Below are 23,999 nucleotides of genomic sequence, written 5' to 3'. Positions count from 1 at the left end.
AAATTTAGATACAAACACTATGGACAAAAGCAACTAATTTGTAGATATAAGCCAATTCTGAGAAAATTATTCTGTCTTGCATATCACTTAGGAGAGTCTGTATGAGAAGGTTCCTAGAAGAAATAAGTCTATTTTCACCTACAACCTCTTAGTACATCTTACTACATCCCTGTTTCATCATACAATATAGAAAATGACTTGGCTCAAAGGAAAAGGCCAACTGAAACAGTGTGCCAGAAAATTTAAGGACAAGAAGCATTCCCTGAATCTGCCCTAAAGAAAACTCCTAGGAATACGAACCTAGAGCTTTCAGAGTGGAGAAGGGAGCCAGATTTGAGAAGGAAAGAGGGAAACATGCTGACAACCATGCAGGAGGGGAGGCTGAGATGAAGGTGGTGGGATGGTGAGATGTGGGGGTGGTGTGGAGGAGCCCCAGGTTAGAAAAGAAGGCAAGAAAACCTGGATGTTAGTTACTAACAGTGATCTCGGCTGTGCACTGCGGGCACCGCTGCCCTCTTACCGCCTCCTGAGCGTGTGATTTGCTCATGATGGTGAGCAAAGTCTGCAAGAGCACATCTAGGAGGCTCTCCACCATCATCTCTACTTCCTCCATGACATCTGCCTCCTGGAGTGAGCAGTGAGAGAGCACACCATTAGCACCAGGTCAGGCTGATGTGCAGCTGGCAGCACTTACTAAGTCAGCCATGTCAGAATGGTCTTCTGACTGGATTCTCAGCGTGGAGCTCGCAGTCTCACCAACATGCAGTGTCAAGGAACCCAGGACAACAGCTCTGACAGAAGGTGAGGCTCACCTGCCATTGTTGCCCAGGCATGGTGGTTGCAGCCTTACCCTAACGCAACACCACTCACAATTCTGAATCTCAGGCAGATAGGTTAATTTTGATATACAAAGCAGAAACAAAGGTCCTGAGTTAAATGTTTTCTTTGGTTTCCCTAGAATAGTCAGGAGAAAGCACAACTCTGCCAGCTAACACTTTGCAAAATGATAAAGTTTGAAAAATGGTGAAGTACTCACACCACAGGGTGTGGCAGCAGCACCTTCACTAGCACTAAGGCATACAGAAGTAGCTCATCCCTCTCAGGGTTTTCTCCTTGGGTGCCCTCAATCTTTGCCAACCCTGCCTGCTGCCCATATATGCCTCGGTCCCACTTGTAGTTCCTTAGCTCTCTTGCTTGTGTTCCCTGGTCCACCTGAAGGACTCTAGTCTCAGTGCATCTTTTTCTGGCTGCCTCACAAAAACCATATAACATGTCTCCTCACTAAAGGCTGCTTCCCAGCCACTAGGCTCTGATTTCAGATGAGTCTGTGTTATCCTTTTATAGACCTCTCACATTCATCTCAAATTCTGTACAATGACTTTAATTATCTTACAAAGAGATTCCCATTGCCCCATCGCCAAGATTTTGTACTATTACTGGTCCTAATGTCCATCCTCCATCCAGCCATCAATCTATCATTTGTTAAGCACCTTCCATGTGCCAGTCACTGTTTCAGGACCTGAATACATATAGGTGAACATGAGAGATAATATCTCTGCTCTCATTGAACTTAGATTACATCTTCCCTCTACCTATCCCTACAATATAATTATACTGTGTCCCATACCACATGAAGAATTTGAGCAGCTCTTGGGGCTAAAGTCATCTTTTTCATCTGTTGAACTGATTGTAACACTCTTACTTGTGACATATCTTTGAGCAGTTGTTAGCAACTAATAACCAACTTTCTCTAGCCCCACAAAAACAATGAAACCATCTCCTCCAGGTTTTTACTGGTTCCCATTCCTCTTCCATTCCTCCCTTTCATTTTTCTTTTTTTGCTTCAATTTTTCTACTTCCTTTAGTAATAAGCTACCCACAACCCTCCCCCTCCTCAGATACGACCTTGGGCTACTAGTAGACCTTATGTGCTTGGTGTGCCTTCTCTGAGGCATGGTGGGAAGAAGAGCTGCCAAGTATTTCCTGGAGGCAAGAGCAAATGATAGGACCACTACCACCATCATAGTCACTCTCTGCCAAGCTGGGCCTCTGTCACTATGCGGTACTTCAAGACCGAACACCAGAGCACCCTATTGGGTCCGTGTCTCCTGCTCAAACCAAATATACTGTTTCTTTTACCTCTCCTGCTCCATGTGGCTATGTTCTTACCATCTAAAACATTGGCCTTCATTTTAAATGCACTTGAAATTTTATTCTCTAGAAATTTTAATAAAATGGTGTAATAATAAACCTATTTTTGTTCTTCATTTCTTTCTTTCTTTTTTTTTTTTTTTGAGATAGAGTCTCACTCTGTTGCCCAGGCTAGAATGAGTGCCGTGGCGTCAGCCTAGCTCACAGCAACCCCAAACTTCTGAGCTCAAGCGATCCTCCTGTCTCAGCCTCCCGAGTAGCTGGGACTACAGACATGCACCACCATGCCCGGCTAATTTTTTCTATATATATATTTTTAGCTGTCCATATCATTTCTTTCTATTTTTTTAGTAGAGATGGGGTCTCGCTCTTGCTCAGGCTGGTCTCGAACTCCTGAGCTCAAACGATCCGCCCACCTCGGCCTCCCAGAGTGCTAGGATTACAGGCTTGAGCCACCGCGCCCGGCCTGTTCTTCATTTCTTTACATTTTCTTGCAGTTTCTAAATTTTCTATAACATATATTTCTTCTATTATCAAAAATATATGAAATAAATATCATTAAAATAAATTCCTGCCCTCACCCATGCCTCACACATGTCTTTCCTTCACTCCTTCCTACCTCAATCCCTCCCCTCCCACCACAGATCTCTTTTAAAAAGAAAAACAAGAGGAAAGAACATAGGCAACAGCATTATCAGTTGAAATTTGACCCCTAAAGTACAATTCTACCATTCCATGGTAGAGCTCAGAGCTCTTGTGGACAACGTTTACCTCTTGAAATCCTGACCTCATCTGGCATGGTGTAGGAATGCCATATGGGTAGAATCAAGCTGTCGGGAAGCTGACAGAAAAGTCTGATTGAGTAAGCTGCTTCTCTGTGTTCATGCCTAAGTATCCTCAGAAAACTCCCAGGAATCTAGAATTAAAACTTTTTGATAGAAACAAAGCATGGCACAGGATTGGGCTTTCTGGTACTACAGATAACTATATTTCTGGGTAGATTTATGGTAGAACAACTTTTAAAATAGGAAGAATATGTTGTAGTAAGAAGTCTGCAAGGCACACACAGGCCTTCATTCACTCGGGCACCCTCCTGTCACTGATGGAAGCACCTCTGACTGAGAAGTATACACAGACATCTTTGTTGATCTGCCTTTGGCTAAAGTATTAATAACACAAGACTAGGGCAGAGCTGAGTGGGGTAGAACAGGTGTGGGGCCACTACCAGAGAGCTGGTCTTGACGATGGAGAAGATACTGCTGAGAATCCCTGAGCAAATTAGCAGCTCTTTCTGCTGCCTCAGGTGAAGGTGAATGTGATGGAGAACCACAGGAAGCAGGATGCGGCGGGATTCTGGGAGAGAAAACACAAGGTGAAGAAGCCCTTCAGAGAAGAACCAGCTATTACTAGAAGCCAGTGGCATTGTGGGACTTAGCTAGTTTCAAAGCAGGTGGGGTTGTGACTGCAGCTAAGGTAGAGGTAATCTCCTTCCCTTATAAGGGCCCAAAAGTCCACTGCCTAGAGATTATAAACTATCCCAAGACATTGTTCTTCCATCTTTCTTTCCTTTGTTCTCATTTCAAGCCCCAGCATCCATGACATTTTGTGCAGCATGAATGTTAGAAATTTGCTTCCAAATGAAATCTCTTTAATGATTAGACTCCAAATTAAAAGCACAGTTTACATTAAAAACTCCATTTAAATGGCACACTCATTATGAACTACATTGACTGAATTTGCAGATTTGATATGGATTACAGATTGTCCCTCCTTATGCCCTGCCTATGTGGCCCAGCATGCCCACTTCTGCTGTCAGCATTTACCTTACCACAGCTATCAGGCCTGCTCCTTGTCCCCAGCAGCCTTGTTAGACTGCTGCTCAGTGTGTCCGCAGCAATGAATAGCAGCACGACCTTTGTCTTGTCATAAGACTTTGAGAATTAGTCAATGCTTATCATCAATCCCAGTGCACACTTCAAATGTTTTTCTTTGTTACCAGAATAGCATTTTTATCAGGAGGTAACTATATTTAGAACTCTGAATTTAGGAAGGCTGAATCCTAATTCAAGCAGGCTGACTCCCATGGGCTTGATTTTCCTCATCTGTAAATGGGGTGCTAACGACCTCATCTACATTTACTTCACAGGATGGTTAGAAGTCAAAGTGAAATGTAAGTATGAATATGTTTCTGGCGCCCTGTACTCCTATGTGGTCAGTGATTATCTGACCCTGCAGGTCTCATCATATCTGGCCAGCATAATTTAGTCAGATTATCAGTAACACAAACTAGCCATGGCATTTTGGATTTACCGTTTGTATTTGACCATAGTTAAGTGCTTCACATGAAATTCGGAAAGCAAATCTTTTTCAACCAAAGACAAGTTACATGACATATGAGAGATTTTGGCATTGCCTTGTCAAATACTTAGAATACGTTCAAATAGAATGGAATAACAGCTAATACATATTTAAAAGGCTTCTTGGATAAAAGAAAAGTTGACACTGCATTTTGAAGACCAAAATATCAACATAGTAGGTTTTATAACAACCAATATCTGCTTGCAGACAAAACAGTAGTTTGTTACTAGAACTTTCTGAGGAAGAGACCAAACTGGTGTGCTCTGAGAATGTGTTGGTTAAATGATACCACTGGTAAAGAAAGTCTTGTTTCAGTGAAGATGCTATGACTCAGGCATTCAATGAAACTGAGATGCAAATGAAATTTTGGTGTTGGACTGTCATCTCAAAATCCAATTACATGGTCTTATGCCACATAGGTTTAAGAAAAATTTTTCTAAAGTCATTGTGTGAATCAGCAAGTACATGCAAAAATAGAATTAAAGTATATCAGTGAGGTCAGTCTGTTGTTCCCTTTCCATATATTTCAAAAGCATCTTCTTTAAGCAGTGCATAAAACTGGAGTGTGTGCAATGGCCTCAGTGCAGCAAGTCAAAACCATTGATAAAATCTTCAATCCAGGAGCTGCAGAAGAGAGAAATGTTACCATAAACAGTTCCTGGTGGAGAAAAGATGACTTTCTTGGTGGCAGCTTTACCATTAGCAATAATATATACACCAGCAGAGCTAAGTCAATGGGAACATCTATTTAGTATTGCAAATATGTGTAGCACAGGGCTGAGAAATTATTGTTTTTATACTTTAAAAGTCAAAGCTAAAAAAATTAACCACCGAAAATTCTAATTATAAAAATTATAATAATAATTGTTCTGCTAGTGTTTCAAATTTATTTCTGTGCCCCAGAAGTTTATTCTAGGACAGTGATGTTTTACATAAAGGATCAGGCTCATACTGATCTTAACATTTGGCCATTGACTATTTGGTGCCCCTGCAAGAAAGAACTTGATCATATATGATATGGTTTCAGGAATGAATCCTGATGTTCTTTCTGAAAGGCAGCTTCAGCTCTTAATGCATTAGTTAGGTCATCCTGACCCCTTGGGAAGTGTGGAGGGCTGCCTGTCCATTTCCCTATCTAATCCTTAGTGGCTACTACAAAGAGAGGAAAAGGAATCTATCTGACTGGTGTGGTAAGAAAACAAGAAAGCACAGGGTCCTCAGGACCCCCTTTCAGGGCCTCTTTTATTTCCTTGTTTTATCCTTATCCCTTTGGACTGGACCCTTCTCTTTTGCTCTCCCTCTTTTCCCTCTGTCTTCTATCCTGCTGGCGGTGTGGCAGGCTCTATTCTTGGTAGCTAGCTGGATTTGTGGGCCTGGAGGTTACTCTGCAGGCCACATACTATAGAGACTGAATGTTTGTGTTCCCCTTGCCAAATTCATATGTTGAAACCTAATCCACGATTGTGATGGCATTTGGAGGTGGAGTCTTTGGGAGGTGATTAGGTCATGAGGGCCTAGTGCTCTCATAAGATTATTGCCCTTTTTTAAAGAGAGCTCCCTTGCCCCTTCTGCCATGTGAGGACACAGAGAGAAGACAACTGTTTATGAACCAGGAAGTGGGGCCTCACCAGACAATGAATCTGCTGCTGTCTTGATCTTAGCCTTTCCACTCTCCAGAACTGTGAAAAATAAATGTTTATAAGCCACCCGGCCTATGGTATCCTGTTATAGCAGCCTGAATAAACTATGGCACCATTCTATTGACATGCTCCAGGGTGTGGGTCTCTAGGAATAAATTGTGAATGAGGCAGTAGGCCTAGGTCTTGGGTGCATTCCCTAACACAGTTCACCAAAAATGCCACAATTTAAGAATACATTTTCTTGCATGATGGTTGATAAAATAGATCCTTTGATTACTACTTGGCTATCTCCCCTGGAAGGGATAAAAGATGAGTCTGACTCTCATTCCAACTCCATTTACCTGAGAAAGAAAATAAGCGGCTGTCCACTGTCCTGGCGATGGATTGCAGCTTGACCACGTCCATCGACTGCCCGATGTGCACGGTGCTTGGCATGCTCCCCAGTGTCCCTCTCACAAATTCTGCCACCTCTTGTACGGTGAACATTTGCAGCAGCTCATCAAATATGGTGGGGAAAGAATTGAGGAGTGCAGCCTGAAGAAGGAAGTGAAGCTGTCGTTAGCTCAGAGTTAGATTGCTCACACAATGATACAAGGTGGCGAGAGGTTGAGAAGTCATTGCAGCATCCCTGCCCTGGATGCGCTCCTTCCTGACCCTTGACTCTACCCATGGCTATAGCAGTCCTGAGGCTGGAGCAAGGAGAACCAAAAAGAAAATGAAAACAAGATAATTTACTGGGGCCCAGACCACTTGAAGCTTTCATAACTTGCCAAGGCATTTGCCAGCAAGAGAATGGGGTATAAAGAGAAATTTGGGCTGGGCACAGTGGCTCATGCCTGTAAGCCCAGCACTTTGGGAGGCCAAGGTGGGAGGATCACTTGAGGCCAGGAGTTTGAGATCAATGTGGGTAACATCGCAAGACCTGCCAATGCGAAAAAATTAAAAAAAAATAGCCAGGTGTGGTGGTCCATGCCTATAGTCCCAGCTACTCAAGAAGCAGAGCCACGAGTAGGAGGAGTGCCACTGCATTCCAGTCTGGGTGACAAAGTGAGACCCTGTTTCAAAAAGAAAAGAAAAAAAAAGAAATTTTCTCAGTGTGGCTTAAGATCCATAGCTGTTTTTGCTCATAAAATAGATTTAATTTTTTTTTTTTTGTTTGTCTCTATGATCAAACTCTTGACTTTTCAATTTTGGTTCCAAACTTGAGCCAAGAACCTCTGGAAGAAAGTAAGGCATGGAGAGCTGAGTGCCTTAAAGCAGCACCAGCTGAACTCTGTCTATAGCCCTGCAGCCAGCAATCCAGATCTGAGAGCTACAGCATTTTCCCAGGAGATATTTCCTTCACATGTGATGCCTGACAGTCTCAAGTGTAAATCAAAAAGAATGAGGAATGTAATTTAGTCAGTTATCTTCAAGAGTTACTTAAGGATTACTGATGATGTCCAAGTTCAGTGACTCAGATGGCCCAGGCAAGGGGAGCGTGAGTGTGTGTGGGTAGGCTTCTCTTCTAGGATCTGAGCTCTGGTAGACCCATGAGGTGACCTCTTGAGGACAATTTGATAATGTAACAGTTTCAGAGCCTTTGGGAGGCAAAGTCCCATAGGAGAAAGAGAATGGGTTTTGAAATTAGACAGATATGAGTTCAAATCTAAGCTTTACCATTTACCTGCCACATAACCTTTAGTGAGTTACTGCCTAAACCTAATTTTTTCATCTATAAAATGGGGATGATGCTATTACTTATCTCCTGATATTGGTATGAGGAAAAAATTTAGAGGCAAAAGGTTTCCAGTAGAGTGCCTGGACAGAAATAGGCCTTTAAATGTATGCTGGTTCTCATTCTCTTCTCTTGTCTAAATGGAAGCAGCATTAAGGAGGCTTTTTTCACTTCTCAGTCCCTTTATACCATTAACGCAAGACTTACAAAGGGAAATGGAGTGCCACCTTGAGACAAAAAGGTGAGACCTCACTCTTCCCAAGTGGAAGGTGGGGGAAGAGAGCCTGTTTTTCTTGATTGCTTCATCAGGCAGTAGACACTGGCTGAGAGAGACTGAAAATTTATGACTTGGGAAATAGGCCTGTACTGTGGTATATGTTCAGGCCAGACCCAAGTGTAGAACTTACGTGAATTCTATCTGCAGAATTCCAAAATCCTGGAATATCAAGGAGATTGTTTTGTAGTAATTATAACCAGAATAAAACATATTATAAATAGGTTAGAAACAAAAGGCAAAGGGATGGAAATAGGTGCTTCATAATCAATAATAAATAGTAACGATTTGCTCTCTTAAATGGTGACATTTCCTATATTTATGCACCATGACAGAAGGACACTTGCACCCTGACATCATCTAGTGATCATAATCAAAGATATAAAGTCTAGCTGAATAAAATATTTGCTGAGAGTTCTGAAACTCATAAAATAAGAGTCTGCCACCAAAACAGGTCTGATCCTGACACAGGACTTAATTGAGACTAAGTCTAAGCTATTTATCTTGATGCGGTAGGAGTATGTTATTGAGTAAAAGGCATTGCCAAATTCCTAGAAGATATATCTGCTCTTTTTCCAATTTACTTATTTCTTTTCTTTATTTTTTGTTTGAATTACAGCTACCTCCAATCTCCTCATCTCTCTTTTTTTGGCTGAGGGAGAGAGGCCTTGGCCCCTGTTGGAAGGAAAAGATGGCCCATGGGAGGGGTAGAGGAAGGAAGATGAGTTGCTTGGGGTACTTAGGAGGGGAGATAATGGAAGGGGTCTTCCTTACAGAGACACCTAGAAACCTTAAGGTTTTCCCTTATAGAGTCTAGTTCCCAGGTGATCACCTGTCCTACAGGCTGAGGGGCCTACAGGCAATTGGCATCTAGGGGCAACACAGAGGCAAGCGGAAAACAAAAAGGAGTAGACTATTTTAATCTTAAAAGAGACAGAGTTTCAATACATAATGTACATTAACAACACACCTAACAATGACTCAATGAATAGGCATAAGAGAGACTGTCTGATCTTTACTAACAGGTTTTGGTGTCATAATTAGCTTCAAAAAGTCAAAGAACTATAATACAGTAGGTAAAAACTCTGACATTCATTTTTATTAGAAAAACTAACCCCCTTGTGTAATGGGGTAATGAATCCTTGACTTGTTCTAGGGTGAGACCAGGTGGAAAAGATAACAGATTAGCTGGCCAGGCAGTTTTAATATAAGGAAGCAAATTTTCTTCCCACACTGATATTTCTAGTAGAATCTAATCCTAATTCTTAGCCAAAAATTTCTAGTTATTTCTACTGTTTTTCAATTTGTTTCACTCTTAACTTCTGGAATGGACAATACTAATCTAAATTTTAATTAATACAGTTAGGAAATAAAATTTCCTGGACATTCTGAATATCCCCTATGAATATGTTCATAAAAAACAAAATAGTACAGTAGCTAAATAAATTCAGTCTAAAAGGGTTCATAAGAACAAATTTGTGCTTATTCTCCACCATAAAGCCATTGAGCTGTGTTGTATTTGGCAGCTGAGGCATTGCTAGCTTAGTTACTTCCTTATAAATCACCCCTTACCCAACACACAGGATCCTGGAAGGGCTCCTTCAACTCTGGAAACCAGACGACAAAGAAACCACCTGGTAAGAAAGACAAGAAATCCAGCAGCAAAGCTTCTCTACAGCTCACAGACCTGAGTGAAAAGAAGTGTTTCTGAGTTTCTGCTGTCCAGACTGAGCACAAACCGGATGGACTGGAAAAGTTCTTGGATGCTGGATCGGAATTGCTCCTCTTCCATCCCACATGTGGCTCGTGAGTACAGGATCCGCGACTGCACAATGAACTTGAAAAGGTACTCCAAAGCCTGGAAAGTGTGGAAGAAAAAGTGATGGAGAGGTATTGAAGATGTCCAGGAAACTCAGATAGTAGGGAACAAAGGGCAAATCAACAGCAAATTCAACACTAAAGTCAAGTGATGGGCAATTCTAACTACGGAGACAGTCATTTTATTTTTAAAACTTTTTCTCAAATATCCAAATTGCCATTAAGCAGCAGCTGTTTTCTTATTGAGAGAATCATTAAATGATTTCACAACTGTTTTCTGAGGTTCTGGAACTAAGGAACCATAGACTGTAATAGAAACAGTTGAATTCAAGAACATTTAGGATCAAAAGAAAATTAAGCACTTTAAAATGTTCGATTTGAATTGGTTTGATCAACATGCTAAGGTATTCTTCAAACAAAATGGAACAAGAAACACAGAATATTTGTTGAGAAAAATTTCCAGTTTTCAATTGTTTTATAAATTCATCTTTAGACAAAGAATTTGAGAATATATATAATAAATATTTCCTTTATATTTGAATTCATTCATCCATTCAACAAGTATTTATTGATTATCTATTAGCAATTAGGTAGTACCAATGAAACAGGTGGTACCAAATGAAACTACCAATTTTGTAGATTAAAAATATTCAGATATCAGCAGTTTTTTATGGTTGAACCTAATATGTAATACTGAGCTAGTTGCAAGTGTGATTCAGAATGCAGGATATACTATATTCTTTCTGGCCTCATTGGGGAATCCAAGGCTTTCATCACTAAATGAATGAGACAACAAGGCACAATAATTTGAACTAAAGAGCAAAAACATTATGGGGTTTTAGGAAAAAAGGACATTAATATGACCTGGAAGGCATTATAGGCAGATGGAATTGAGCATTTCAATAAATTTATATTGATGTTAAATAGTCTTTGGAAAAATTATGCATATATGAAATACTTAGATACCATTCTATATTATTTTACTCTTCTCTAACATTGGAAACATCTGGAGAGTTAATTTTCTTTTTTCTGGTGGCACAGCTATTTGATACTATAATTAAAATGAATGTATGGTTTGCATTTTATTATTTTTCCCACTGAGTTCAAAGCAAATTATCAATTAATGAACATGCTACAACTCTTCATCATGTGCTCTTAAATTCCTTTCAAAATTGTTATAGTTTTTAATGCAAAGGGGTTACACCCCTTTTGTTTTAGTAATTTCTAGATTTTTGTGGCTTTTTATACTATTGTAAGTGGTATCCTTCATAAATTTTTCTAACTGCTTGTCACTAATATATAGAAGCAATGCTTTTATATTGATCTTGTATTCAGCAACTTGCTACTCACATTATTTTTCGTAATTTAACTATAGATTCTTTATTTTTCTTCATATTTAATCATGATATATTTTAACATGTGTAGTTTTTGTTTAACTTGTGTTCAATGTTCTTAAATTTTATTTCTTTGGTTATTCTTATTTTACTGAGTAGGATGTCTAGTAAAATGTTGATGTGAAGTGGTAGGCATAAGCATCCTTGTCTTATTCAATGTCAAAGAAAAGCTTTTAATAGATCAACCATTTGTGATGTTGCTATAGAAGTTTTGTAAATACCACTTACCATATTAATCAAATTTCCTTCTCATCTTAGTTCACTAAATGTTTTGTTATGAATTGATATTTAATTGTATCAAATATTTTTCTGCATCTACTGAAATTATTACTTGATTTTCCCTATTAATTATTAAATGATGTGTTACATTGCATTATGGATATTAGACCACACACTCCTAGATTCTGACCAATGTGATAATGACATAGTATTATGTTTTTCTGTGTTGAATTATCCATATGTAATTTGCTTAGAACTTCATTATATTTATATTTATAAGAGAGTTTTGTCTGTACTTTAACTTTATTATAATGGCTTTTTAAGGCTCTGGGAAAATGGGTATGCTGACCTTATAAAACTAGTAGACGAATGTTTCTTTTTTTCTAATTTATGGGAGATTTTCTATAAGATTGACCTAATGTCCTCTTTATGTATTTGGTAGAATTCACTGGTCAAACAACTGGGACCTAGAATTTTCTTTGTAGAAAAAACATTGTACTTGCCTATTAAATTTCTTTATTAGATACAAAAAAAAAAAAGAAAATTAAACTTCTTTATTTATTTTTCAAGTATGAAAATAAAAGGCTCAAAAGGCAAGGATGTATGACCCACTCCTGAGTTCACTGCAAGGAAGAATCCTTTAAGGCTGTGGTCCCCAACCCCAAGCCGTGGACTGGTACTGGTCCGTGGCCTGTCAGGAACTGGGCTGCACAGAAGGAGGTGAGCACAGGGTAAGCAAGTGAAGCTTCATCTGTATTTACAGGTGTTCCCCATCGCCTGCATCACCGCATAAGCTCTGCCTCCTATCACGTAAGTGGTGGCATTAGATTCTCATAGGAGTACAAATCCTACTGTAAACTATGCATGCGAGGGATCTAGGTTGTGTGCTCTTTACAAGATTCTAATGCCTGATGATCTGAGGTGGAGCTGAGGTGGTGACGCTAGTGCTGGGAAGCAGCTGCAAATACAGATTATCATTAACAGAGAGGTTTGACTGCACAATAAATGTAATGCGCTTGAATCATCCCAAAACCATCCCCACCCACCACCCCAGTCTGTGGAAAAAGTGTCTCCCATGAAACCAGTCCCTGGTGCCAAAAAGGTTGAGGACCACTGCTTGAAGGGGTCCCCTGCATCTTTGAGATATGGCTGGGGTTTGACACAGTGCCTCTCTTCTCACTGGGGGTCATAGAAGTCTGTAAAAAACTTGTCACAGGTTGCACAGCAGCTGGCAGGTCTGACACATCCACTCTCCACCCCTTTCCAACCAAGACATCTGCCACAAACAGTTTATAAACCATGCAAAAGATGAAGCTTTCATAAAATGGTTTGGGAGCAGAATCTGATTCTAACGAGTGCTGCAGCTTGGCCCATGTTTACAAACATAGTAATTCTCTTTTAAGAGAACAGATTCAAGACCCAAGACTATGTTTTCTAATCAAAGACATGCCACATATTTTCTAGACACTGAAAAGGCAGACACAATGGAAAGAAACTCATCCAAGGATAAAAGAAGCAGAACTCAATTACCTGAACTATATAAAAGGAAACAATTCCCAAGCTACCTTTTATGATCTATCCATCTATTCATCTGTCACAAAGGTTGGCATAGCAGAGCTTAATCTTTTGTGGCCCACACAAAATTCACTTGGAACTGGGGAATGCTAGTTTAGAAAAATGTGTCTTCTAGGGTTTGCACCAGGAGATTCTGTAGAAGAAATTAATGTCCTCATCTCCATAAATGCTACAGCCTCTGTTCTAGTGGCCTTCTAATTCCTGGTCTATAAAAAACCCGAACAGTGCGATGCACACCGTTTAGGGGATAGACACGCTTGAAGCTCTGATTCCGGGGCGGGGGGAGAGGGAAAGGGCAATATACATAACCTAAACTTTTGTACCCCCATAATTGCTGAAATAAAAATAAAAAATAAAATAAAATAAAATAAATATAATACAAGGAAAAAAAACTCCCCGAACAGTCTGTTAATTTCTAAATCCAGATACTTGCAGGCCGGACTCTGCCACTGCTCCAGTATGTCTATACTGTGGAGACTCTTCAGGCCCATGAAGCAGAAAATACACTGCTCTGAGCCAGCTTCATTTATTAGGTTATGAAGTAGTAAGTATTTTATATCCAAAAAAGAAAAGAAAATTTGTGTTTCCCAAACCAAATGCTAGGTAGCAAGTCTGACCTTTCCCTTTTAGGTATTTTGGTTTAGTATGATTAAGATGGCTTGCTGGGCTTAGCTGAGGACAAAGGAGGGACCGGGTCCATGTCCACTGACACCTTGGAATCCTTTTAGGTAAAGACAGAATAGATTTCCTTGGGACAGACTACAGAATCAGGATGACTTTCTCAGTTAAATCACACACACAAGTAAAAAAAAGTATGCTAAGACCTGAGAAGAGTCACCAAAAATGTGGCATGCATAAGAGTAGAATGTGAGCCTGTTGACCCCTTTACTGTCATACGCCCAAGTCAAGAAGGATGCAGGAAGGATCAGCAATTATGTGGAACACTGGAAATAAAGACAGGAAAATAAGCTATATTTTTGAAAAAAATGCAATCTCAGGACACCCTGAGAGGTAAGAAAATCTAGTTATGTGCTACATACTCCTCTAATTTTATTACTTATTTATTTAATCTGTTTGGAGATAGGAGCTTGTTCTGTCCCCTAGGCTGGAGTGCAGTGGTGTAATCATAGCTCTCTGTAGCCTCAAACTCTTGGGCTCAAGTGATCCTCCTGCCTCAGCCCCCAAGTAGCTAGGACTACAGGCACATGCCACTGCTCCTGGCTAAGCTTTTTTTTTTTTTTTTTTTGTACAGAAAGAGTCTTGCTATGTGCCCAGGCTGGCCTCAAACTACTGGCCTCAAGTGATGCTACCTTCTCAGCTTCCCAAAGTGCTGGGATTATAGGTGTGAGCCACCATGCCCAGCCTCCTCTAATTTTAAAAAGGAAACTCTTTTTATCATCATCATTGTCAGGTTTTTCAGTTTGAAATAACTATCCCAAGAGATGTATTGAGTGATCCGAAATGTCCACCAGTTTCAGAGAGGCAGAACCAGGTAGTAAAATCACTTGCACCTTTTGGGCATGAGGGTTTTTCATTCCTCTGTTTGGTTCCACATTATAAAACACCTAGAAGAGGAGCACACAGATGGTGTAAAAGAAGGCTCTGTGCAAACCTGTATGAGGGCATAGAAAACGAGCCCCTTTCTAGTCATCCATCAGCACCTGACTTCCCCCTTCTTGACTCCTCAATTTTTAGGATCAACACCTGCTTGGCCAGGACCAGGTGACACTGCCCACCTCTGACAGATTCAACCAGGGAAAGAGAGTGAGGTCATAGGTGAGAGGTGAATCCTATGGAATTTGTTCAAGATTTAAGGGTGCTGCTAACTCTGTGTAGACAGAATAAAATACTTTGCTGTGGCTAAAGCAGCTGCCCTGTCCTTTTCCACTTAAGTTAATAAACCTGAAAGGAAAAGAGATCCTAAAAGTTATTACAACCTTTCTATCACCAAGAAGATCCATTGTGCCCTCTTTTTCCTCCTCATGGCTACCTGCTAAGGAATTAATACAGCTTCACAGTGAAAAGTGTGCTGTCCTTTTTGGAATGCCTTGCCAAGAGCCATTCTCAAACCCACAATGACACCCTTTACAGGTCACTTACATGAAAACAAATAATACAACCAAGTAGGAAATGAAGAACTCTTTATTTTCATATTCTTTAGCAGCAGAACTTTTTTTTTAAAGGTCATGATTCTGAAAGTGAAAGGAAGAGATGGGATTATGAGTGGCAAGATATACTGAATCAAGAGTAATAAACAAGTTTCTAGCCTGGTGTGGTGGCTCATGCCTGTAATCCCAGCATTTTGGGAGGGTGAGGCAGGAGGACCACTTGAGGCCAGGAGCTCAAGACTAGCCCAGGCAGCATAGTGAGATCTCATCTCTACAAAAAATAAAAAAAAATTTAGCCAGGTATGGTGGTATGCCTGTAGTCCCAGCTAGTCAGGAGGCTGAGGCAAGAGGATTGCTTGAGCACAGGAGTTTGAGGTTGCAGTGAGCTATGATCATGCCACTGAACTCCAGCCTGGGTGACAGAGCGAGGCTCTGTCTCAAAAAACATAAAACAAAAACCAAACAAACAAAAAACCATTTTCTGGGCTGGGTGTGATAGCTCACATCTGTAATCTGAGCACTTTGGGAGGCCAAGGCAGGAGGATTACTTGAGGTCACAAGTTTAAGACCAGCCTGGGTAACATAGCGAGACCCCATCTCTACAAAAAGTAAAAAAATTAGCTGGGTGTAGTGGTGCATGCCTGTAGTCCCAGCTACTCAGGAGGCTGAGGCAGGAGGACAGCTTGAGCTCAGGAGTTGGAGGCTGCAGTGAGCTATGATTGCATTACTGCACTCTAGCATGGGTGACAGAGCAAGACCCTGTCTCAAAAAAAAAAAAAAAAAAAAAAGAAGAAAATTTTCCTGGTCCACAGCTAATGATATTAGAATGAGAAGTGTCAGGCCAAGAGTATATATTCTGTGAAGAAGGATACAAACAAGATTGGATGGAGACTTACTAGTTTGGTCAAGGGCACTTGTAAACTGAAATTTGATGAAGAAAGAAAAATGGCCTGATAAAAGTTTTTAATGTATTAGAAAAAAAGTTTGAAAACAAGTTTGAAATACCAAGAATGAGTATGAAAGCACCTCAGGAAAATGCTTTCGAGAGCTCCCCAAATGGAATTCTTCCTTTTCCCCACCCAAACCTGACCTTCTCCAGAATTCTGTATCTCCATAAATGGCCCTGCCATAAACCTAGCGGATCTAGCCAGACCCCTTGGAACCAGCCTCAGTTATTCCTTTCTGTCACCTTCAACATACAATTTAACATTTGAAAGCCCCTGCTATAGTCACATCCTTGGCCTTTTGGTTCCTGGAAAACTCAAGCTCTTTCTCACCTAGGCCTTTAAACATACTATTTTCTCAGTCTGGAATGTTCATTCCCCAGCTCTTACCACTGAAATCAGCTCAGAAGTCACCTCCTCAGAGAAGCTTTCCCTAAGCCCTTGTTCTGAAATAACCACTCCTCCCCAGTCTATTTCATGATCTTGTTTATTTCCTTCATAGTACTCATCAATAATTTTTTCCTGACTTTTATATATTTATCTATTTTACATGTTTATCGTCTGTCTTCCTTCACTTGAGTGGTAGTACTATGAGGGCCTAGCCTTTTTGGCTTGGGCCACTGCTAAATCTCAAGTGGCTAGTATAGTGTCTGATGTATGGCAGGTATCAAGCAATATTGACTAAGTGAATGATTCTTAGGAGAAAACAGCTTCTGTGATGCCTTCTCCAGTATCTTCAAGAATTTAATTTTGGGCCTCACATAGAATCTTTTGCATTTTTTTTTTTTTGTTGTTGAGACAGAGTCTCACTTTGTTACCCAGGCTAGAGTGAGTGCCGTGGCGTCAGCTTAGCTCACAGCAACCTCAAACTCCTAGGCTTAAGCGATCCTACTGCCTCAGCCTCCCGAGTAGCTGGGACTACAGGCATGCGCCACCATGCCCGGCTAATTTTTTCTATATAGATTTTTAGTTGTCCATATAATTTCTTTCTATTTTTAGTAGAGACGGGGTCTCGCTCTTGCTCAGGCTGGTCTCGAACTCCTGACCTCGAGCGATCCACCCGCCTCGGCCTCCCAGAGTGCTAGGATTACAGGCGTGAGCCACCGCGCCCAGCCGAATCTTTTGCATTTAACTCAACTTTTATCCCCTCAAATATTATGCTAGGAATTTTACAGGTGCTGGGGTTCTGAGAAGAACAAAATCCAGGCCCTTATATCACACTCAGCACCCTGCTCTACTGTTGTGTTTGTGCCTGTCTCACCTTAGGACACTGGGGATGTGTTCTTCAAGAAGATGGGCTGGTCTTAATCATTTTTATATCTTAGCATCCAGGACAGATGGTGACAGTGGACATATGTATGAAGGAAGACAGAAATGAGACTTGTGGCCTCATATTTTTACAGAATGTGCAGAGACAGGATAAATGCAGATTTATAATTTGATTTTGCCCCTTCAATCTGATAATGCTTGAGAAAACAATGTTACACCTGTTACCATGTGGACAAGAAGAACAAAAACACAGGCCCAGTACTTAGTCCAGATGATGTGATATTAAAAGAGAGGAATAGGTGGCGTGGTGGCTCACGCCTGTAATCCTAGCACTCTGGGAGGCAGAGGCTGGCAGATCATTTGAGCTCAGGAGTTCGAAACCAGCCTGAGCAAGAGCGAGACCCCGTCTCTACTGAAAAATAGAAAGAAATTAGCTGGACAACTAAAAATATATATACAAAAAATTAGCCAGGCATGGTGGCACATGCCTGTAGTCCCAGCTACTCGGGAGGCTGAGGCAGTAGGATTGCTTGAGCCTAGGAGTTTGAGGTTGCTGTGAGCTAGGCTGATGCCACGGCACTCTAGCCTGGGCAACAGAGTGAGACTCTGTCTCAAAAAACAAACAAACAAACAAACAAACAAAAAACAAAAAAAACGAGAGAGAGAGAGAGAGAGAGAGAGGAATAAAGCAAAACTACTTTGCTTTTCATTATAGCAGGAGCCATGAAAAGAAGTTACCAGACAGTGGACTTAACTCACAATGAGGACAATCCCCTTTCAATTGGAGCTATCCAGCAATGCAAAGGGGTTCTTTGTCAGGGAACCTGTGCAAGCAGGGGTGCTGCTGACAATGGTAATGACCATGGAAAACTCCAGGTTCATCTTAAGGCCAAGGTTTTAAGATTATCTTCTTTTCAACATATCCATTCAGCTCTTTTTACTTAAACCAATTTCAAAAAACAATGCCTAGTAACTACCAAAGAAGGGAATACCATTGGAAGATCTTAATTCTAATCAATGTTGCCACCAACATTGGCTCAGAAGGTGTTATAACACTTTAGCCAGTGGAAGGAAGGACTGACACAACTGGTAAAAATCAGGCAGGGAAGGATGGCTAGGAGCCATGTGCACATCATCCCTACCTCCTGCTTTAAGATAAAATTATCGGGCATAAAGGTTTCCTGGGGCAAAATCAAGGTGAGGAAGGAGGAATTTTGTGGATAAAGGCAGTAATTCCCGAAAGCAGGCCAGTGTACTTGTATGTCCACACTTGTCCTGCATACTATATCACTGAGATTACTCACAAACAATTGCATGAGTGGACCCTTTATGTACAGACAGCTCAGTACATTACCCGCATGGCTTCTTGAATGTGGTCCTGCCGAATTAGTTCTGCTGAGCAGTCCATATACCACTTCAAACAGCGGATGAGCTCCCTGAAAAACAGAACAGTTCCAAAAACGCCACTTTAATCCAAAAGCAATGTAGCCTAAAATATTTGTAGCCCTGAATTAGTCAAATAGGAATTAATAGTCTGCTGATAAGCTAGAGTGGAATGATGGATCCATTACAGCTGTGGAATATTCAGATCATCTGAGACTAGACAACATTCCCTATCCAAAAAGAGTTGCCACATTTTAATCAGCAATTATAATCACTTTTCCCCCACTCTGCACAATATATATTGGCTCTATGGTTACAAGAAAGTTTTCCCAAAGACTTGAAATGGATGTATATTTTTGTTCCACCCGAGTGGAATGGTTTTACTGGGACAAAAGGTCTGCACATTTGTACGACAACAGACTACAAAGGTCAAGAGTACAGGCCACGATCACATCTGAGGTCTATCAGTATCTGGCTGTGTATCCTCCAGTAAGTTATTTAATCCTTTTGTTCCTCATTCTCTTTATTTAAAATGTGGAGGAGATAATAGTATGTCTCAAAATTATTATGACTACTAATAGGATAACATATATAAAGCACATGGCACAGTCTGCTCTCCAGAGTGACATCAGAGTATCAGAGTTCTAATGACTCCACAGCCTTGCCACCATTGAGTTTTATTTATGTTTTCAATAATTGTGCTAATTCCATAGAAGAAAATGGTGGTTTCCTACTGCTTTAATTGTCTTAGAAACCTGTTTTTCTCATATTTGCTTACTAGTTATAGTATCTCTTTTATGGACTTTTATTTTCTTTGACATTTATCTGTGGGTGCTATTTTAGCTATTCACATGTTTCTTGTGGTAAAAGCAAAACATTTTTAGCAGCTTTACCATCATCTCTTAGAAACAAAAGTATGGCAAATGTGTAATAAACTATAGCTTAAAATGTTAGCTGAAAGCCCACAGCTAGGTTAGAGTGCCGTGGCGTCAGCCTAGCTTACAGCATCCTCAAGTTCCTGGGTTCAAGTGATTCTCCTGCCTCAGCCGCCCGAGTAGCTGGGACTACAGGTGTGTGCCACCATACCTGGCTAATTTTTCTATTTTTAGTAGAAACGGGGTATCGCTCTTGCTCAGGCTGGACTTGAATGCCTGAGCTCAAGGGTTCCTCCCGCCTTGGCATCTCAGAGTGCTAGGATTACAGGCGTGAGCCACCAAGCCTGGCAAAGCTTTTCCTCTAAGATCAGAAACAAGGTAAGAATGCTTCCTTTTGCCACTTTTATACAACACAGTACAGGAAGTTGCAGGCAGATAATAGTCAAGAAAAATAAATAAAGAGCATTCAAATTGGAAAGGAAGAAGTAAAATTATGTATTCAGATGACACAATCATATATGTAGAAAACACTAAAGATTCCACAAAAAACTTTTAGAGCTAATAAATAAATTCAGCAAAGTTGTAGAACACAAAATCAACAAAACAAAAAAATCAGTTGCATGTCTATACACTAAATATGAACAATATGGAAAGGAAATTAACAAAACAATTACACTCAGCAGAAATATTACAGGCTAGAAGAGAATGGGATGGCATTTTATTTTATTTTATTTTTTTTATTTCAACTCATTATGGGGGTACAAAAGTTCAGGTTATATGGGATGGCATTTTAAAGTGCTGAAAGAAAAAAAAACTGTCAGCCAAGAATTTTATATTCTATCAGAATAAGCTTTATAAGTGAAGGAGAAATAAAATCTTTCCCAGACAAGCAAATGCTGAGAGAATTTGTCACCACTAGACTGGTCCTATGGGAAATGATCAAAGGTATTTTAAACATGGAAACAAAAGGACAGTATACACCATCATGAAAACACACACAAAAACTAAAATTCACAGGTTTTATAAAACAACAATACAAAGTAGGAAGAGAAAGGAAGTAAATGGCAATATGACAGAAGTTAAGCAAACCACAAAGACAAAAAGAGAAAAACAAAGAATTTATAAAACAACTAGAAATCAACTAACAATATGATAAGAACAAAGCTTCACATATCAATATTAACTTTGAATGTAAATGAACTAAATTCTGCACTTCAAAGACACAGAGCGGCAAAATGGATTTTAAAACATAATCCAATTATATGCCACTTAAGAAACTCACCTTACCCATAAAGACACATAGACTGAAAGTAAAGGGGTAGAAAAAGGTATTCCACACAAATGGAAACCAAAAGTGAGCAAGAATAGCTATACTTATATCAGATAAAACAGACTTTAAATCAAAAACAGAAAAAAAAACCAAAGAAGGTCATAATATAATGATAAGCAGACCAATTTAGCAAAAGGATATAATGATGCTAAATATATATGTACCCAATATCAAAGCACCCAGATTCACAAAACAATATTACTAGAGCTAAAGAGATAGACAGCAACATAATAATAGTAGGAGACTTCAATACCCCATTCACAGCACTAGACAGATATCAAGACAAAAAAAATCAACAAACAAACATTGGATTTAAATTGGACTTTAAACCAAATGGACTTAACAGATATTTATAGAACATTCCATCCAACAACTACAGAATATACATTCTTTTCACCAGCACGTGGAACATTCTCCAAGATAGACCACATTATAGGCCACAAAATAAGTTTTAATAAAGTTTAAAAAAATTGAAATCATATCAAGTATCTTCTAAGACCACAGTGGAATAAAGGCAGAAATCAAAATTAAGAAGTACTTCAGAAACTATACAAATGTGGAAATTAAACAATATGCTCCTGAATGGTGATGGAGTCAATGAAGAAATAAAGAAGGAAACTAAAAATTTTTTGAAAAAAATGAAAATGAAAACACAACATACCAAAACTCTGGGATACAGTAAAAGCAGTGGTAAGAGGAAAGTCTATGGCATTAAATGCCTATATCAAAAAAGCAGACAGAGCTACAAGTAGAACTGCCAATTTGACCCAGCAATCCCATTACTGGGCATCTACCCAAAAGAATAAAAGACATTCTATAAAAAAGACACCTGCACTAGAATGTTTATAGCAGCACAATTCACAATTGCAAAGGAGTGGAAACAACCCAAGTGCCCATCAATACACGAGTGGATTAATAAAATGTGGTGTATGTATGCCATGGGGTTCTACTCAGCCACAAAAACAATGGTGATCTAGCACCTCTTGTATTATCCTGGGTACAGCTGGAGTTCATTCTACTAAGTGAAATATCCCAAGAATGGAAAAGCAAGCACCACGTGTACTCACCATCAAATTGGTATTAACTGATCAAACTTAAGTGCACATATAGTAATAACATTCATCAGGTGTCTGGCAGATGGGAGTGGGGAGAAGGGGATGGGTATATACACACCTAATGGGTGCAGTGCACATCGTCTGGGGGATGGACATGCTTGAAGCTCTGACTCGGGTGGGGAAAAGGCAATATATGTAACCTAAACATCTGTATTCCCATAATATGCTAAAATAAAAATAAATTTAAAAAAAGCAGAAAGATTACAGATTAATATCCTAACATTGCACTTCAAGGAACCAGAAAAACAGGAACAAACCAAACCCAGAATTAGCAGAAGAAAATAAATAAAAAAGAGCAGAGAAGAACTAAATGAAATATGAAAGAGATCAAAAATCAAAAAACAAAACTCAAAACCAAAAAAAAAGGGATCAACAAAACAGAGTTGGTTCTTTGAAAACATAAAGAAAATTGGTAAAGCACTGGCTAGACTAAACAAGAAAAAAAAGAGGGAGGGTCCAAATGAACACAATCAGAAATGAAAAAGGAGATATTATAGCTGATACCACAGAAATACAAAAGATCACCAGAGGCTATTATGAACATTCTTACACCCACAAATTAGAAAATCTAGAGGAAATGGATGAATTCCTGAAAACACAACCTCCTGAGATAGAACCATGAAGAAGTAAAACTCCTGAATAGACCAATAACAAGGAGCAAGATTAAATATGTAATGAAAAATCTCCCAACAAATAAAAATCCAGGACCAGGTGGATTCACAGCTGAATCCTACTAGTCATACAAAAAAGAGCTGGTGCCAATCTTACCTAAATCGTTCTAAGAGACTGAGAAGGAGGGAATCCTCCCTAACTAATTCTACAAAGCCAGTATGACACTAATACCAAAGCCAGGAAAGGATGCAACAAAAAAAGAAAACTATAGACCAATATCTCTGTTGTACAAAGACGCAAAAATCATCAACAAAATACTAGCAAATCAAATCCAATAGCACATCAAAAGGATAATTCACCACAATTGAGTGGGTTTCATCCCAGGTATGCAAGAATAGTTCAATATGTGCAAGTCAATAAATTTGATTTACCACATAAACAGAATTAAAAACAAAAACAAAAACCATATGATCATGTTAATGGATGCAGGAAAAGCATTCAATAAAATCCAGCATCCCTTTGTGATTAAAAATCCTCAAAAAAAAAAAAAAAAAAAAAAACTCGGCATAGAAGGACCATACCTCAAAATAATAGAAGCATATATGACAAACCCACAGCCAACATCATAATGAATGGGGAAAAGTTGAAATCATTCCCCCTGAGAACTGGACCAAGACAAGGTTGCTCACTTTCACCACTTCTATTCAAAATGGTACTCTAAGACCTAGCCAGAGCAATCAGGCAAGAGAAGGAAATAAAGGGCATCCAGACTGGAAAACAAGATGTCAAATTACCTTTGTTTGCTGATGACATGATCTTACATCTAAAAAAACCTAGGAACTCCTCCAAGATTCCTAAATTTGATAAATGAATTCAGCAAAGTCTTAGGTTATAAGATTAATGTACAAAAATCAATAGCATTTCTATACACCAACAATGACCAAGATGGGACCCCAATCAAGAACTCAATCCCATTTACAAGAGCTGTATACACACACACATACACACACACACACACACACACACATATACATATATAAATTGTTATATATATCAGAAGAAATTAAGCAAAGAGGTGAAAGATCTCTACAAGGAAAAGTACAAAATACTGATGAAAGAAATCATAGATGACATAAATAAATGGAAAAACATCTCATGCTCGTGGATTGGAAGAAACAATATTGTTAAAACAACCACACTGCCTGAAGCAATCTACA

At 39.5% G+C, this 23,999-nt stretch overlaps 1 protein-coding gene across 1 annotated transcript in view; it reads right to left on the bottom strand.

The window, feature by feature from the left end:
- DOCK3 (dedicator of cytokinesis 3) overlaps positions 1-23,999 on the bottom strand; it is a 599,641-nt gene that overhangs the window by 74,260 nt on the left and 501,382 nt on the right. The window contains exons 22-26 of the mRNA XM_069473668.1: positions 18,822-18,903; positions 9,828-9,998; positions 6,491-6,683; positions 3,377-3,504; positions 479-625 (exon numbers count right to left, since the gene is read on the bottom strand). Coding sequence (XP_069329769.1) covers positions 479-625; positions 3,377-3,504; positions 6,491-6,683; positions 9,828-9,998; positions 18,822-18,903 — 721 coding nt within the window. The remainder of the gene's footprint in view (positions 1-478; positions 626-3,376; positions 3,505-6,490; positions 6,684-9,827; positions 9,999-18,821; positions 18,904-23,999) is intronic.

This window comes from Eulemur rufifrons, chromosome 7 (genome assembly GCF_041146395.1).
Source record: "Eulemur rufifrons isolate Redbay chromosome 7, OSU_ERuf_1, whole genome shotgun sequence".
In the NCBI taxonomy this organism is placed as follows: Eukaryota; Metazoa; Chordata; class Mammalia; order Primates; family Lemuridae; genus Eulemur; species Eulemur rufifrons.
Note: the sequence above shows the minus strand (reverse complement) of the source record. Positions and strands in the feature narration are given on the sequence as shown.